At 45.9% G+C, this 13,236-nt stretch overlaps 1 protein-coding gene across 1 annotated transcript; it reads left to right on the forward strand.

Annotated features, from left to right (window-relative positions):
- The first annotated feature begins 183 nt into the window (after positions 1-183).
- Positions 184-10,542, forward strand: ddc (dopa decarboxylase). The gene is made up of 14 exons (XM_029128472.3): positions 184-325; positions 1,264-1,471; positions 1,584-1,697; positions 1,876-1,995; positions 3,227-3,361; positions 3,881-4,024; positions 4,484-4,550; positions 4,645-4,739; positions 5,632-5,699; positions 6,082-6,158; positions 7,507-7,526; positions 7,649-7,747; positions 8,900-9,001; positions 9,243-10,542. The coding sequence occupies exons 2-14, from the start codon at positions 1,271-1,273 to the stop codon at positions 9,441-9,443; spliced, it is 1,443 nt and encodes a 480-aa protein (XP_028984305.1). The 5' UTR covers positions 184-325; positions 1,264-1,270; the 3' UTR covers positions 9,444-10,542.
- Positions 10,543-13,236: the final 2,694 nt, after the last annotated feature.

Here is a 13,236-nt window from a genome sequence, read left to right on the forward strand (position 1 = left end):
GTTAAAGTGATGAAGGTGGGAATGATGTAGTGGTGAGGACTAGGGTCAGGAGCTACTGTAGGTGTGTGTGTGTGTGTGTGTGTGTGTGTGTGTGTGTGTGTGTGTGTGTGTGTGTGTGTCCACCCAAACCTCATGAATCGGTCTTGTGCGTTGCCTGTGAGCCCTCCTCCTATTGGCTGGCCTAGTTGGAGGCGGTTAGTGGCTGGATAAAAGGAGCAAATGTCTCTTGTTCTGCTTACACACACAAACACACTCGCCACGTGTGTGTTCTGTGTTCTGTCTGTCTGTCTCTACAGGCTGAAGACGAGAGGATCCACCTGAGAGTGTGAGTACATGGACACACACACACACACACACACACACACACGTCTAATCCTATTTAAGATAAGAATGAGGACAAGGGCTCTGCATCCCAACAGGGGAAAGCGATATACGGAGTGTGAAACACTTGTTGAATGATAAGGTGAAGGAAAAGAGCAATGTCCACAAGTTATGTTGTTTGAATCGGCGACGTGGAAGGAAATGATATGAGAAAGTCAGTCTGGCTTGTGACAGGATACATGCTTTATTTTTTATTGTGCATCTACAGATTTATATAGGATTTAGGAGTTTAGGATCCTGTTCTGTGCTGTGTGAGAGTCAGGTTAGAACAGAAGCTTCTTGTTTACTGTCATAAGGATCGGATGCAAAACAATCTTAACAATAACAACCCCAGTCACTGTTTCTCTTATGGTTAAAGGCTGTTGCAAAATTTTATTAAAAAAAAGGTCTGATATTAATGCACAGAAGCAACATGTCCCTAATATGAAACAATAGAGTTTAATGGCATTTTGTGTAATTGTTACATTTAGTTTTTTTCACAGTGCAACCTAAAATGTTCATATTTTATTTATTTTTTTTATTAGTTAGTTTATATTTTGATGAATACCACACAAATAGAATCAATCAGGGTCTCCACTGTTAAAGTCTGTGTCTGCAGGTACAGTAACTACAGAATGTTTATGTATTCACATCTTTTAAAATGTCTCAATGTCACAATGTTTGCGTGACAGAAACTGCAGCAACATGTGCAGCATCTAAACAAATCAGGCACAAATTAATAAATAGTCATTGTTTTCAAATGTCATGTTTTCATTTTTATTGTTGTGGGTTATATTTCCATTAAACCATCATGTCAATAAGTTGATACATGTGCACCGTCCACTTTATTAGTACGTGGTGTGTGTTATTAAGATGCCAGCGCTGAACCGTGCTGTGTTTCAGTGGCAGCATGGACGCAGCGGAGTTCCGACGCAGAGGTAGGGAGATGGTGGACTATGTGGCCGATTACCTGGAGAGCATCGAGCAGCGGCCGGTCTACCCAGATGTGGAACCCGGCTACCTGCGGTCCCTGATCCCCACCGAGGCCCCGCTGGAGCCCGAGAGCTATGAGGAGGTCATGAAAGACGTGGAGAGGGTCATAATGCCGGGGGTGAGCGCAGGCTTTTCATGGTTGTTCGTATAGTGAAATATTGACATTGCTACTGGACTAAACCACTGGTTCATGGGAGTCGCGGCTCACGCTCGTGTCTCCCTGTCCTCAGATCACCCACTGGCACAGCCCGCGCTTCTTTGCCTACTTCCCGGCTGCGTCCTCGTACCCCGCCATGCTGGCGGACATGCTGTGCGGGGCCCTGGGCTGCATCGGGTTCTCCTGGGTAACGGACGCCGCGCGTGCGTGCGTGCGTGCGTGCGTGCGTGCGTGCGTGCGTGCGTGCGTGCGTGCGTGCGTGCGTGCGTGCGTGCGTGCGTGCGTGCGTGCGTGCGTGCGTGTGTCTCTGTTGGGGGCCTTTTTTCTGACTCCTGGGGTCACGGCGTGTGTGGGGTGTGTTTCAGGCTGCCAGCCCAGCCTGCACGGAGCTGGAGACGGTGATGCTGGACTGGCTCGGGAAGATGCTGCAGCTTCCTGAGGGATTCCTGGCCGGGACCGACGGCCACGGAGGAGGAGTCATTCAGGTACGTTTAAACACATGATTAAATCAACGTCCAATCAAATGCTTTTGTTGTGAAAGGTGTCAGATTTATAGGAAATATAACATTTTGTTTCCTCTAGTTCCTCAGATTGTTTGACTTTCAGAGAGACAAACGTGTCAATAGCCCAGCAGCAATTTGTGTTGTATTGACTGTTCCTGCTTTGCTTTCTCTTGTCTGTGTCACGCCAGCTGAGCATTTGCAGGAAATTGCCTTTTAATGTGTCACACACAGGCAGACGCAGGCGGCGATCACGGCGCCGGGATTGTTTTCGTGCGGCGCGAGGCCGAGCGTCATTTTAGCGCTCCATTGCGCGGTGCCGTGTCCGTGCGTGCGTGAGCGTGAGCGTGCACGCCTGTGACAGATCACTCCACGCCTCTTGTGTCGCTGTGTGCTCATCTGGCCCGTCGCCGTCTCCTTTTAAGTGCTGCTTACCGGCTCGCCATGGCAACGGACGCGGCAGCGGCGGCTAATGAGGGTTATTATGAAGCAGGCAGCAACAAAAAGGGAAATGGGCGGGTTTTCGCGAGGCCCCGGCGGTGACCTCAGATTGGCTGCGTGAGTCATTTGGTGGCAGCACATGAATGAAATGCATGACGCGTGACAAAAGCTGAAGAGTCTTAATTGACTTGCAGCGTCTCCTTTGATGAATGGAGAGCATCACTTCCTGTTCGTACGTGTAATCGTGCGGCTTCTCTACACAGCTGCACTGTGTTCATATTATATTGTGTTTATACTGAAAACTTGAGGAACGCTTCAGGTTCACGGTTCTGTAATGTGCCTAATGCGCCGTGTGGCAGGAAGTGGACTTGGATACGTCTGGAAAATGGATGTTTGCTTTTGCTGTGTGTTTGCTTTCACCGCCTGGAGTCTAATCAGACTGATGTGATGGACGTGTTGACTGACTGCTCTCCGCTCTGCTTCTGCCACTCTGACTATTATTATACTGTATTAACCCACGTTGGGCTTATTGATTGAATGATTTGACTCTTTCATTGACTGTGCTAATGGCCTCTGGTCCATCACAAGCCACACTTCACTTCATTACGCAGCCACAGATCCTTCTCTCTGTCTCCGGACGCCTGTTGACGACTCAAGGATCATTTTTTTATTTTGTCTTTCTCTGATGAGGAGTGTTCATCACATCCGTATGTGTGTGAATGCTGCTACTGCAGCATCCGGCTGACGGTGGCGCGTCTCTCTGATTTTCCTGCAGGGAACGGCCAGCGAGGCCACACTCATGTCGCTGCTCGCCGCTCGCTGCAAAGCACTCCGACACTTCGAGTCCATCAACCCCAAGAAGTCGGAGGCTGAAATCCTCAGCCAGCTGGTGGCGTACACCTCTGAGCATGTAGGTACAAAAGAGCCAGTAACGGGACTCCCCTCACATTCACTTGAATATAAATATAAAATATAATAAATATTTATATTTAAATATCATATAATTAATAATAAATGATGTGATAGTAATGCAATATCATTTGCTCTCAGTGCTGAAGAGACAAATGTTCTGCAAATAGGTACAGTACACTGGCTGAACCTGCATCATTAAAGGTACCTCAGGAACAGTGAGACAGAGGGTCGGTGATCGGGTTTAATACTGTACCAGGCAGCCTTAGTGATCGAGTTAGGAAGCCGCCTGAGGGCCACACGGACCTTTACACGGCGAGCGCTCGGTTGTTCTGACAGGCTCAGGTCAGGAGCTGCTCCTGTCTGAAGTAAAAAATCTGTTGCACATGATAAGAAAGAAACTGTGTTAGAGTTTGTGGCTCAGGATGCCTTTATTCTGTAAATATACTAGTGATGTTGACACATTTTACTAGTTTACAGCGCAGTATAAAATACGATACTCGCTAATATTCCTCCTCAGGCCCACTGCTCGGTGGAGCGAGCTGCTCTGATCGGAGGAGTGAAGATGAAGAAGGTTCCTACGGACCAGACGTTTGCCGTCAGGGGGGAGATGCTGCAGGCGATGGTGGAGAAGGATAAGGAAGCCGGACTGATCCCTTTCTATGTAGGACTCCACTCTGCTGCTAACACACACACACACACACACACACACACACACACACACACACACACACACACACACACACACACACACACACATTAACATCTACATGGTAAAGCCTTGTTAGCGTTGCATTCACTTGGACCTGTGTGTCAGTGGGTTGTGTTCTCCACGCACAAAGCCACCCCCACTTCCCTGCGATGCTGCTCTGAGCACCCTGAGGCTTCTGTTCAAGGATAACATGGTTTCTGTTGAACCTAATGCACGTCTATCTGGTTAAGGACAATAATCTCTGTCTCATCTGGGCCCACGCATCTGGATCGCTGTGCGATATTCAAGAGCTCCAGCAGCCCATCAGCGACGCTGAGTCTGATAACAGCTGACGTCACCGTTCAAACGCAAACATTATATCCTCAGAGTTGCAACCGTGATGTTTTGACGATTTCCACGTGTGTGTTTCAGTTCTGTGCGACGCTTGGCACCACTTCGTCCTGTGCGTTTGATCACATCGCCGAGCTGGGACCCATCTGTGAGTCGGTCCCCGCTGACGTGTTTGAGATAAATAATATGAATTCACTGTGTGAGTGTGTGGCAGAGGCAACCACGTCTGCTGCCCGTTGCAGGTAATAAGGAAAACATGTGGATGCACATCGACGCAGCGTACGCTGGGAGCGCGTTCATCTGCCCCGAGTTCAGACCTTTGCTCAACGGCATCGAGGTAGGATTTTACCCATTCCTGTGCGACGGCTGCCTTCACATCCAGGACAATCTGGAGACACAGCTGCTGCTGAACGACAGCCTGCTCAGTTGCTCGTGAAGCATCTCCTTTATCATCTGCGGAGGGAAACGCTAAGTGCTCACCGATAATTTCCAGCTGTTTTAGTCCCGTTTGGAAATGGCGCGGCGTTAATGTCAAGGAGTGCGTAATAGGCCAAACAATTGGCACGGGAAGCAGGAGCATCAATTCACCGCCCGACGCGGCTGCTGCTCCCCGAGCTGTGCAGAGACGCAGAGATAAGGATGGAGTCATTTCCTGAGGCAGCGCTAGACCTTTATATATCACTGTTTATTAGACACAGCAGCTCAAACAACGTGGGGCGAGGGAGAGAGAGAGAGAGAGAGAGAGAGAGACCAACTGTTGTTCCTGGGTTTTAACACGCATTTAACTGTTAACATATGAGGAGGTGATTAAAGGTGGATCGGCCTGAGAGCGGATGCGACACCTTGATTGGGTGAGAGCTGGTTGCTAAGATATGAGCGACGGCCACAGACAGGCAACCAGCCTTATTGCGTTCAAGCAGGAAGGCAAGAAGGATATTACGAAAGACACCAGACAAAAAGATGAGAGCAGATTAGGACAACAAATAACGCCCGCCGCCAAAGGGTTATTTCCAAAACGTGCGCCTGCTTTGCATTTCAAATGCAGCGTGTCGGCTTTAGTGTTGGTGAGGAGGTTTCCTCTGCATCAGTGAGGCTAAACAGACATGGCGTGTTTTTCCACAGAAGCGTTTTAGAACCTTTAGACTTTCCATCGAGCACCTTTTATGACTAATAAAAACTAAGCAAAGGCCCATTTTGAACAGGTTCATGTTGTTGTCCTCTCTTTACAGTTTGCCGACTCCTTCAACTTCAACCCACACAAATGGATGCTAGTCAACTTCGACTGCTCTGCAATGTGGTAGGTCTCACAAACGCTAAGCGACACCCAGGCACACGTTCTACCGCTCTGTTCGCCCATAGCTTCGGGCGTCCACGCAAAGGAGAAGCCGCCGGTTTCCATCAACAAACGCGCGGCGACGTAACAATGTGATTTCCATCGACGCCCGAGCTGCTGGCAAAGTGGGAGCGGAGCTGCGCCTTCCACCTGCCCCCTCTGTCAGCAGCTGATAAAACTGCTCAAAATGGCAGCAGACGCGAAGGGAAAAGCTTCATCAAAGCCTTTCCCATCGCTGACACACAATGTCATCACCATCATCACCATTATACTGTAACAAGGAGAACACTCTTCATGCAGAGTTGCGTTTATCACCGTGTAATATTTGATGTCTGTTTTTGAACAGGGTGAAGAAGCGAACGGACATCATCGGAGCTTTCAAGGTGGAACCGCTCTACCTCAAACACGAAAACCAGGAGTCAGGTCGGTGACTTCGCTTAAACTCTGTAATTCAGAGAAGCTGGAGCTCCTGTGAACCTGGGGTCAGTTTGATAAACGTGGACTCAGAACCGACCCCGTGTAAAATGTCCTCCTCTGTGCCGAAACAGCTGTTGCTAAGACGTGACTTCTTATCTGCTCACATAGTTCCAGGGTCAGTCACAGCCCAACTTGATCAACAGTGTAATATACTGTAGAACAAGACATTCGTTCCCGCTTTGTGCAATGTTTTATAGCAGATAGAACCACTTCAAATGTCACGGCACAGCGACAATGATTAAGCTGCAAGACACACACACACACACACACACACACACACACACACACACACACACACACACACACACACACACACACACACACACACACACAGACTCCATCCATCTTCACGTTCAGTAGATGCATCTACCATTGAGATTTCAGCCAGCTCCTCCGAGGGCCTTTAGTCCGTCTGTGGCTCTGGTCACTGTGGCTTCTGGAGCAGTGTTGTTCAGAATTAAGGTGCTCCATCACACGGAGTTAGTTCAGTGCATTCAAATGGTCTGTCTGGCTGTGGATGTGCTGCCAACGGTTGGTTTTGCTTGCGACCTGTGATCCCACGTCCGGGGAAAGTACAATAATTTATCACAGGGACACAAAACAACAAAAAAAATGTATTTGCCAACAACCACTGAAAAACATTTAGCAGTGATTGAAAGGTACCTTCATATTGGCATTACAGCTGTTACAGGTCTCTCAACGAGGACGAGAAAAGGTGAAGGTCAGAGAGTAAATAGTGTGTGTGCAAATGTTGGCCACCTGAATAATTTCACAATCCTCACTACAGACGTTAAGCTGATTCACAGCATCTTTAAGCTAATTTAATGAAAGGACCTTGTATTATCGTGAATCGTGCTTCACAGAACAGACTAAAAGCGTGCGTGCGCCGCGCGGTGACGTGCAGCCTCACGTCCTGCACACGGCTCCGATCCGCACTGTAATTTATCGGGCAGATAGGAAGACAAAGAGCCACGCCGAGGCACCTTACAAAAGCCTCCTGTCATATAATCTGGACCCTTCAGTGTAATTAGTGCTTATTAGCAGCAGCTAACACCGGCTTGCATTCTGCACAGATAAGCTATCTGCAGCCGCGGGCCCGTGTGGGCTGTGATCAGTCAGTCACTGGGTGCAGTGACGCCAACACCTGGACCCTCCAACAATGCACCCACATACTTCACAGCAGCTCCAGGCAGCAGGGAGCTGGATGATACTGACGTGTGTTTGATTAGAATGTGACTATGGGTTCTAAAGACTATGGTTCTAAAGGGATTTTACATGTTTTCCTCTCCAACAGGGCTGGTCACAGATTATAGGGTAAGACCCACTTATTATCATTCAAGTAACCACAGCGTTGGTGGCCACTGTCCTTTTCACGTGTGTGTGTGTGTGTGTGTGTGTGTGTGTGTGTGTGTGTGTGTGTGTGTGTGTGTGTGCAGCATTGGCAGATCCCACTGGGGCGCCGCTTTCGCTCGCTCAAGATGTGGTTCGTCTTCCGTATGTACGGGCTCAAAGGTCTGCAGGCTCACGTACGCAAGGTAGGTCAGCATCCAGCACGGGGGGGGGGGGGGGGCATGACACACCGTCTGAAAGCGTAGCACGGCTGAGTGCAGGGAGTAGCGTGGTCCTCCTCCACTCATCCGTCCCATCCAATCACTACCCCACTAAAGAAGAAAACACTTCTGATAATCACACATGCCTCATCTTTATGGTAAATGCCACCCCTCCTTCCTCCCTCACACACCTCCTAATCCTCCTTACTGCTCCAGTACCACCTCCTCTCTCTCTCTCTCTCTCTCTCTCTCTCTCTCCCTCTATCAGCGTATGCTGTCAGTCACATGCTGTATGTGTAGCTTTTTACAGATGTTTTCTCCATTTTCCACTTATAAACTTCCCATTTATCGATGCCCTTCGTCTTGACCCCTCCCCACGTGTCTGTTTCCTCCGCCTCATCTTCGTCTTCCTCTCTGCTGTCTGCTCTGTCAATCAAATGAGCCTGGTTTGTGTTTCCTCTGTATTTCTAATGAGGGGGCACAGCAATAAGCCACAGCGTACAGTTTTACTTTGAATGCGTCTTCTGGGTTGAGGACAGTTTGTGATGTGCAGCTGCTAAAGAAAAATGTTGGTCATTTAAGTCAGTGTTTCTTATAACTGAGACGTGGACGCAAGAGAATGTTTTGGTCATACAATGCCCTTTAAAAAATAATTCAACAGGAGCACAGTGACATTTCACACCATCAGATTTTGATACAGAGCGTTTCATAGGTAATGTGTCTTCTTTAATATGAGCCTCCCAGGGGGGAGCATCCTCCCAGGACATGCACACTTTTTATTATAATGTCTTTGATTTTTGGTTGTTATGTTACAGCTCACAGTAACAATTTGCTCATTGTTTTACTACAGGAGAGCCCTATCTGATCTCTAGGTTTAGTATGGTACAGTGCTGCCATCTAGTGGTAATCAACCTATATACTGGTAGTCGTTAGTAAACGTGGAGGTTGATAGTGATTCAATCATTTTCTGCTGGCCATATTATGCAGTATGTGAAGAACAGCAAAACCATGTTCAGACTAACCTGCTGTAACTGTGAAGTTTGCCATGTCGTTTTATCAATATGCTGAATTGACAAATACTGCAAGAACAGCAGCTAAACTATGCAAGATCTAAAATACTGTGTTTCGTGTGTGCAGCAAGTGGCCCTGGCTAAAGAGTTTGAGAGTCTGGTGCGAGCAGATAAACGGTTTGAGATCTGTGCTGAGGTCATTATGGGACTGGTCTGCTTCAGGCTTAAGGTAAGAAGATGTACAGGTACACATATGTATAGTATAGTATTATGTATTTTAGTTTATATTATATTTGAAAGATCTTTATGAATCATGTGTGGATGTTGCCTTATTCCAATGAATTTTATTAATATTTGAAACGTATACTCCCTTCTATTACTAATTGGGCCAAGCCCTGAGCCCTGAGGGACCCCACAAAATCTCCAAATGCCTTGAATCCTTGTTCCTCTCCTTTGCCTCCTCGTCTCAGGGGTCCAATGAGCTGAACCAGAAGTTGCTGAAGAAACTCACCAAGAGCCGTGAGATCCACCTGGTGCCCTGTCAGCTCTCGGGCCGCTTTGTGCTGCGCTTTGCCGTATGCGCACGCACCACGGAGTCGCGTCACATCCAGCACGCGTGGCGGCACATCACGCAGTTGACCTTTGAGCTGCTGCAGGAGCCTGGCCACTGACCAAACGCATGACCGCACCAGCGCCTGAGCGAGAACCAAAGTTGAGACAGAACATTATGTTGCAGATGTAAAATGTCAAAAAGGGAATGAACAATCGTTTCACAGTTTGTGTAGTGATCAAGTGTGTGCGTGTCCGTCGGCAGTCAGTGCTCATTAATTGGCTGCTTTTGTGATTTCGGAGCTCAGTGCGAATGAAGGAAATGAAAAAAGAGTAATATTTCCCACCTGCCTTTGCTTTTACATGCCGCTGTTTGTGAACTATTGTCCTCGTCGTGCTCGTCTCCCTCTGCAGCCTTGTCCCTAGTGTTTGTGCCACGCTTCAGTCCTCTATGTAAGAACTACACGTGATTGAATTATAGTCTGTCATTTTCTGTGGGTGCTCATGTAAAAACTACATCCTGTGCTTAGTTTTATATGGAGCATTGCAAAGATGAGAATTATTTTATTTAAAGGTGTACAGAGATGAAGACGATTTCAGATGAAATAATTTATCAAACATTATATGGAGGCCTTCTTGTGATACACTCCTGTTATAAGTGCATTAATTCCTTTTCAAAGTATTTTATTAAGAGAAAAAATATAAGGTTACAATAAAATAGCCACCGAAGGGGTTATCATTTATTACAGTATCTTAACAGATTTCTAATAATCACAAAGCTCAGTGGGCATCTGTTTCCCAAATATTCAGCACAGCATGAGTGGATGGTAATGAAGTTGTGCTTCTGGCTTTATGTCAAACCACTACTTGCTTCCTCCGTTATCTGATTTCCAATAACCAGATTTTCAAGGATTTTGTGTGACAGTGATTTATCACATTTCTTTTTATTTTGCAGTACAGTGCAGAGACAGAATTGAATGAGCAAAACTGGAAAGAAAATCATGCGTTTATGTTCAATGTTCAATCTGAAAACTGTTAAAGACTGATCTAAGGTTTGTCAATAACATAATATGTCACTCTGGTCACCGATCCCTCACATTTGTCTGTACAGTAAGTGAGTGGCGTCCAGCCCTGTTAATGATCATCATCTTTGGTTTGACTGCGTGCTGTGTGTCTGCTCTGGGTTTATTTGAATAAAGTTGTAGTCTGCTTGGTGACTTATTTTGGACCTCATTGAGTTTTTATTATATGAGCTTCAGAAACAGGATTTGCCGTTTTAAACCAGCTAAACCTGGCCACATCAAACCTGGACATGGTGGCAGATGGAAAGGTGGCAGGGGAATTCTTTGCTGGCTAGATGTTCCCAACTTATAGGACAGCAGTGCTTTACATTCACATGTACCAGGCCCGCTCCACTAGGAACGGGTCAGACAGAACTAAATCCCTCAGCGGAGAAACCACTGAGCTTGGCACAGCTTGGAGCTGCTAGCCTGTCTACACAATGAGAGAACCCAAATGCAAAGGCCCAATGCCCATTTTGGATGACATACTATACTATGGCATGTTTTTCACAACATAGTGTATTTTGGATCACATAAACCATATGGTGACATATCTCTGACCAGCCTTTTTTTGGCCATACGCAGATACACAGTACTATATCGTTTTTTGTTAACCACATATTATACTATTGCACATCTTTGAATGACATAGTGGACAAAATGTGACCTGGTGCTCAATGGGTTCAGCATGGGGCTAGAAAGCAAAATGTTTGCTGGTTCAATCCCACATGTGTCCTTGAGCAGGACTTTTCACACTATCTCTCAATCCCATGGTCAAATCTTTACTTACAGTTTTTGCCTGTTGCTTACACATGTTTTGCAAAATTTGGCCCGTTATGTCAAAACTCTACACACAAGCTAATCAGACATCAGCACGTGGAGATGAACAACTCACATCTCTACCAAAATGAAACACTGCAATCAAAACCCTGATTCCATCTGATACATGTCTCACACTGGTCCTTACCTGCGTCCACATCCACGTCCTCTCTCTCTCCTCCTCTCACTCAGACTCTCATTGCCTCCATGTTTGCATAGTTCTCCACACGTCTGACCTGGGGTCTGTTTGTAGCGCTGAGGCTCAGATTGTTTGGTGTTTTTTTGTGCAGGTGTTTTCAGGTGTGTGTGTGTGTGTGTGTGTGTGAATGACTACAGTTGCCTACAGAGCGTTTTCCCAATGATAACAGGGGGTTTAGGTTTTAAACAAAGTGTCTAATGTAAGAAAACGTGTGTAGTGTTTCGCAATAAGTGTGTTACAGAATTGAGACCAAAGTGCAAAGTTGAAAATGTGTTTAAGCTGTTGTTACACTGTGTTTAACATTGTGCTACAAGAAGTTTAAGTATTGAGGCTTTGGTCTAAGCTTTGGCTTTTAGTGTGTGAGCAATAGGCAAAAACCGTAATATGATTTATTTTGACTATATCCTACTATGGCATATTTTAGATGGTACAGTATAGGATGACTGTTTTTCACAACATTCTACTGTATACAGCACTATGGTCTAATTTACTGTATTACATATGATAAAACAATGATCGAGATACTGTTATAACGTGAGATATAGAAAGATGTTACACAGAAAGTTTTTTGTAACTTTTAACTAAACCAATGCTTTTTCCTAAGTTGTCGTTGTCGCTCTCACATTTATGATGATTTATGATCACAACATACTACGCTATGACGCATTGTTCATGACACACTATACTATTATATAGTTTGGATGATAAACTACACTATGGCACATTTTTCACATCATACTGTATTTGACCTGTGGAGCCTGTATGAATAAAACATTGGCTTTTAGTAGACACTCTGTTCAGATGGGTTATTGAATGGCGCATCATTTCTTAAATGCACACAGAGGGATAGATGCAAGGTAGAGGGACTTCACAGTACAGCCTTCAAATGTATTATTAATAATAATTCATTATTCTGTAGATTGATATATGCATTTTAGCTTCCCCTGATGGGTCTCTGTAAAATCCCCTTACTAGCACTCAGTGATGAAGCTTCATCATAAACCTTTTAGATCCATTTTTTATACACTGTGACCTTACAGTAGATTCACAATAGATTCGCTTTATCTAAAGTTGCAGTAGCGTCCTTCTTCCACAAGATGGGGCCATTGCTCACATTTGTCACCAGTTGGCAGCTGAACCAACGGATATGTAATAATATAATACATAGTTTATCACTGCTACAAAGTTAAACAAATTAGTTAAACAGACTTTTCAAAGCATAATGTGACACTGAAGGTAGCGTCACAGCAGATATACATAATTAAAGGATTTACGCTAGATGAGTTATTTATTAATATCCTCGTGATGTGAAAGGGGGCGGCTGAGTATCACCACAGAGTTCAAGCACAGTTAAGCTTGATAATTTTCCTTCCAGCAGAGTTACATTAAATCATATTAGCTGCCTCTCACCTCTCTGCTCAGTCTCCTTTGTGTCTGACGCAGGCAGCTTCCTTTCAGTAAAAACGCTCTAAAAGCCTCTTGTGCGCTACCTGCCCAGCTTCAGCCGGCAGCGTTCAGGCAGATATTTCCCCTCGAGGGATGAGCAAAAGCAAAACAGGTTTAAAAGGAGAGCGAATAATGGACTTAGTTTTATGGAGCGTCCGGACACATGACTCTGTGTGGAAAAGTTCAGCATCTGGACTGGAGCGCTGATACACGCTAGCGGCGTGTTGAGTCTAATGAATGCATGGCGTTCGCTGTGTGAGGACACAGTGGGTCTTAATGAAACCTCTGTACAGTAGCTGCAGCCATCGGCTGCTAGACTGAAACCGAAGTCACCGCTGCACTTGAGAACTTAATGCTCGGTGCCAAACCGTGCACTGATTGCTATTAACC

This window comes from Betta splendens, chromosome 16 (genome assembly GCF_900634795.4).
Source record: "Betta splendens chromosome 16, fBetSpl5.4, whole genome shotgun sequence".
NCBI classification, from domain to species: Eukaryota; Metazoa; Chordata; class Actinopteri; order Anabantiformes; family Osphronemidae; genus Betta; species Betta splendens.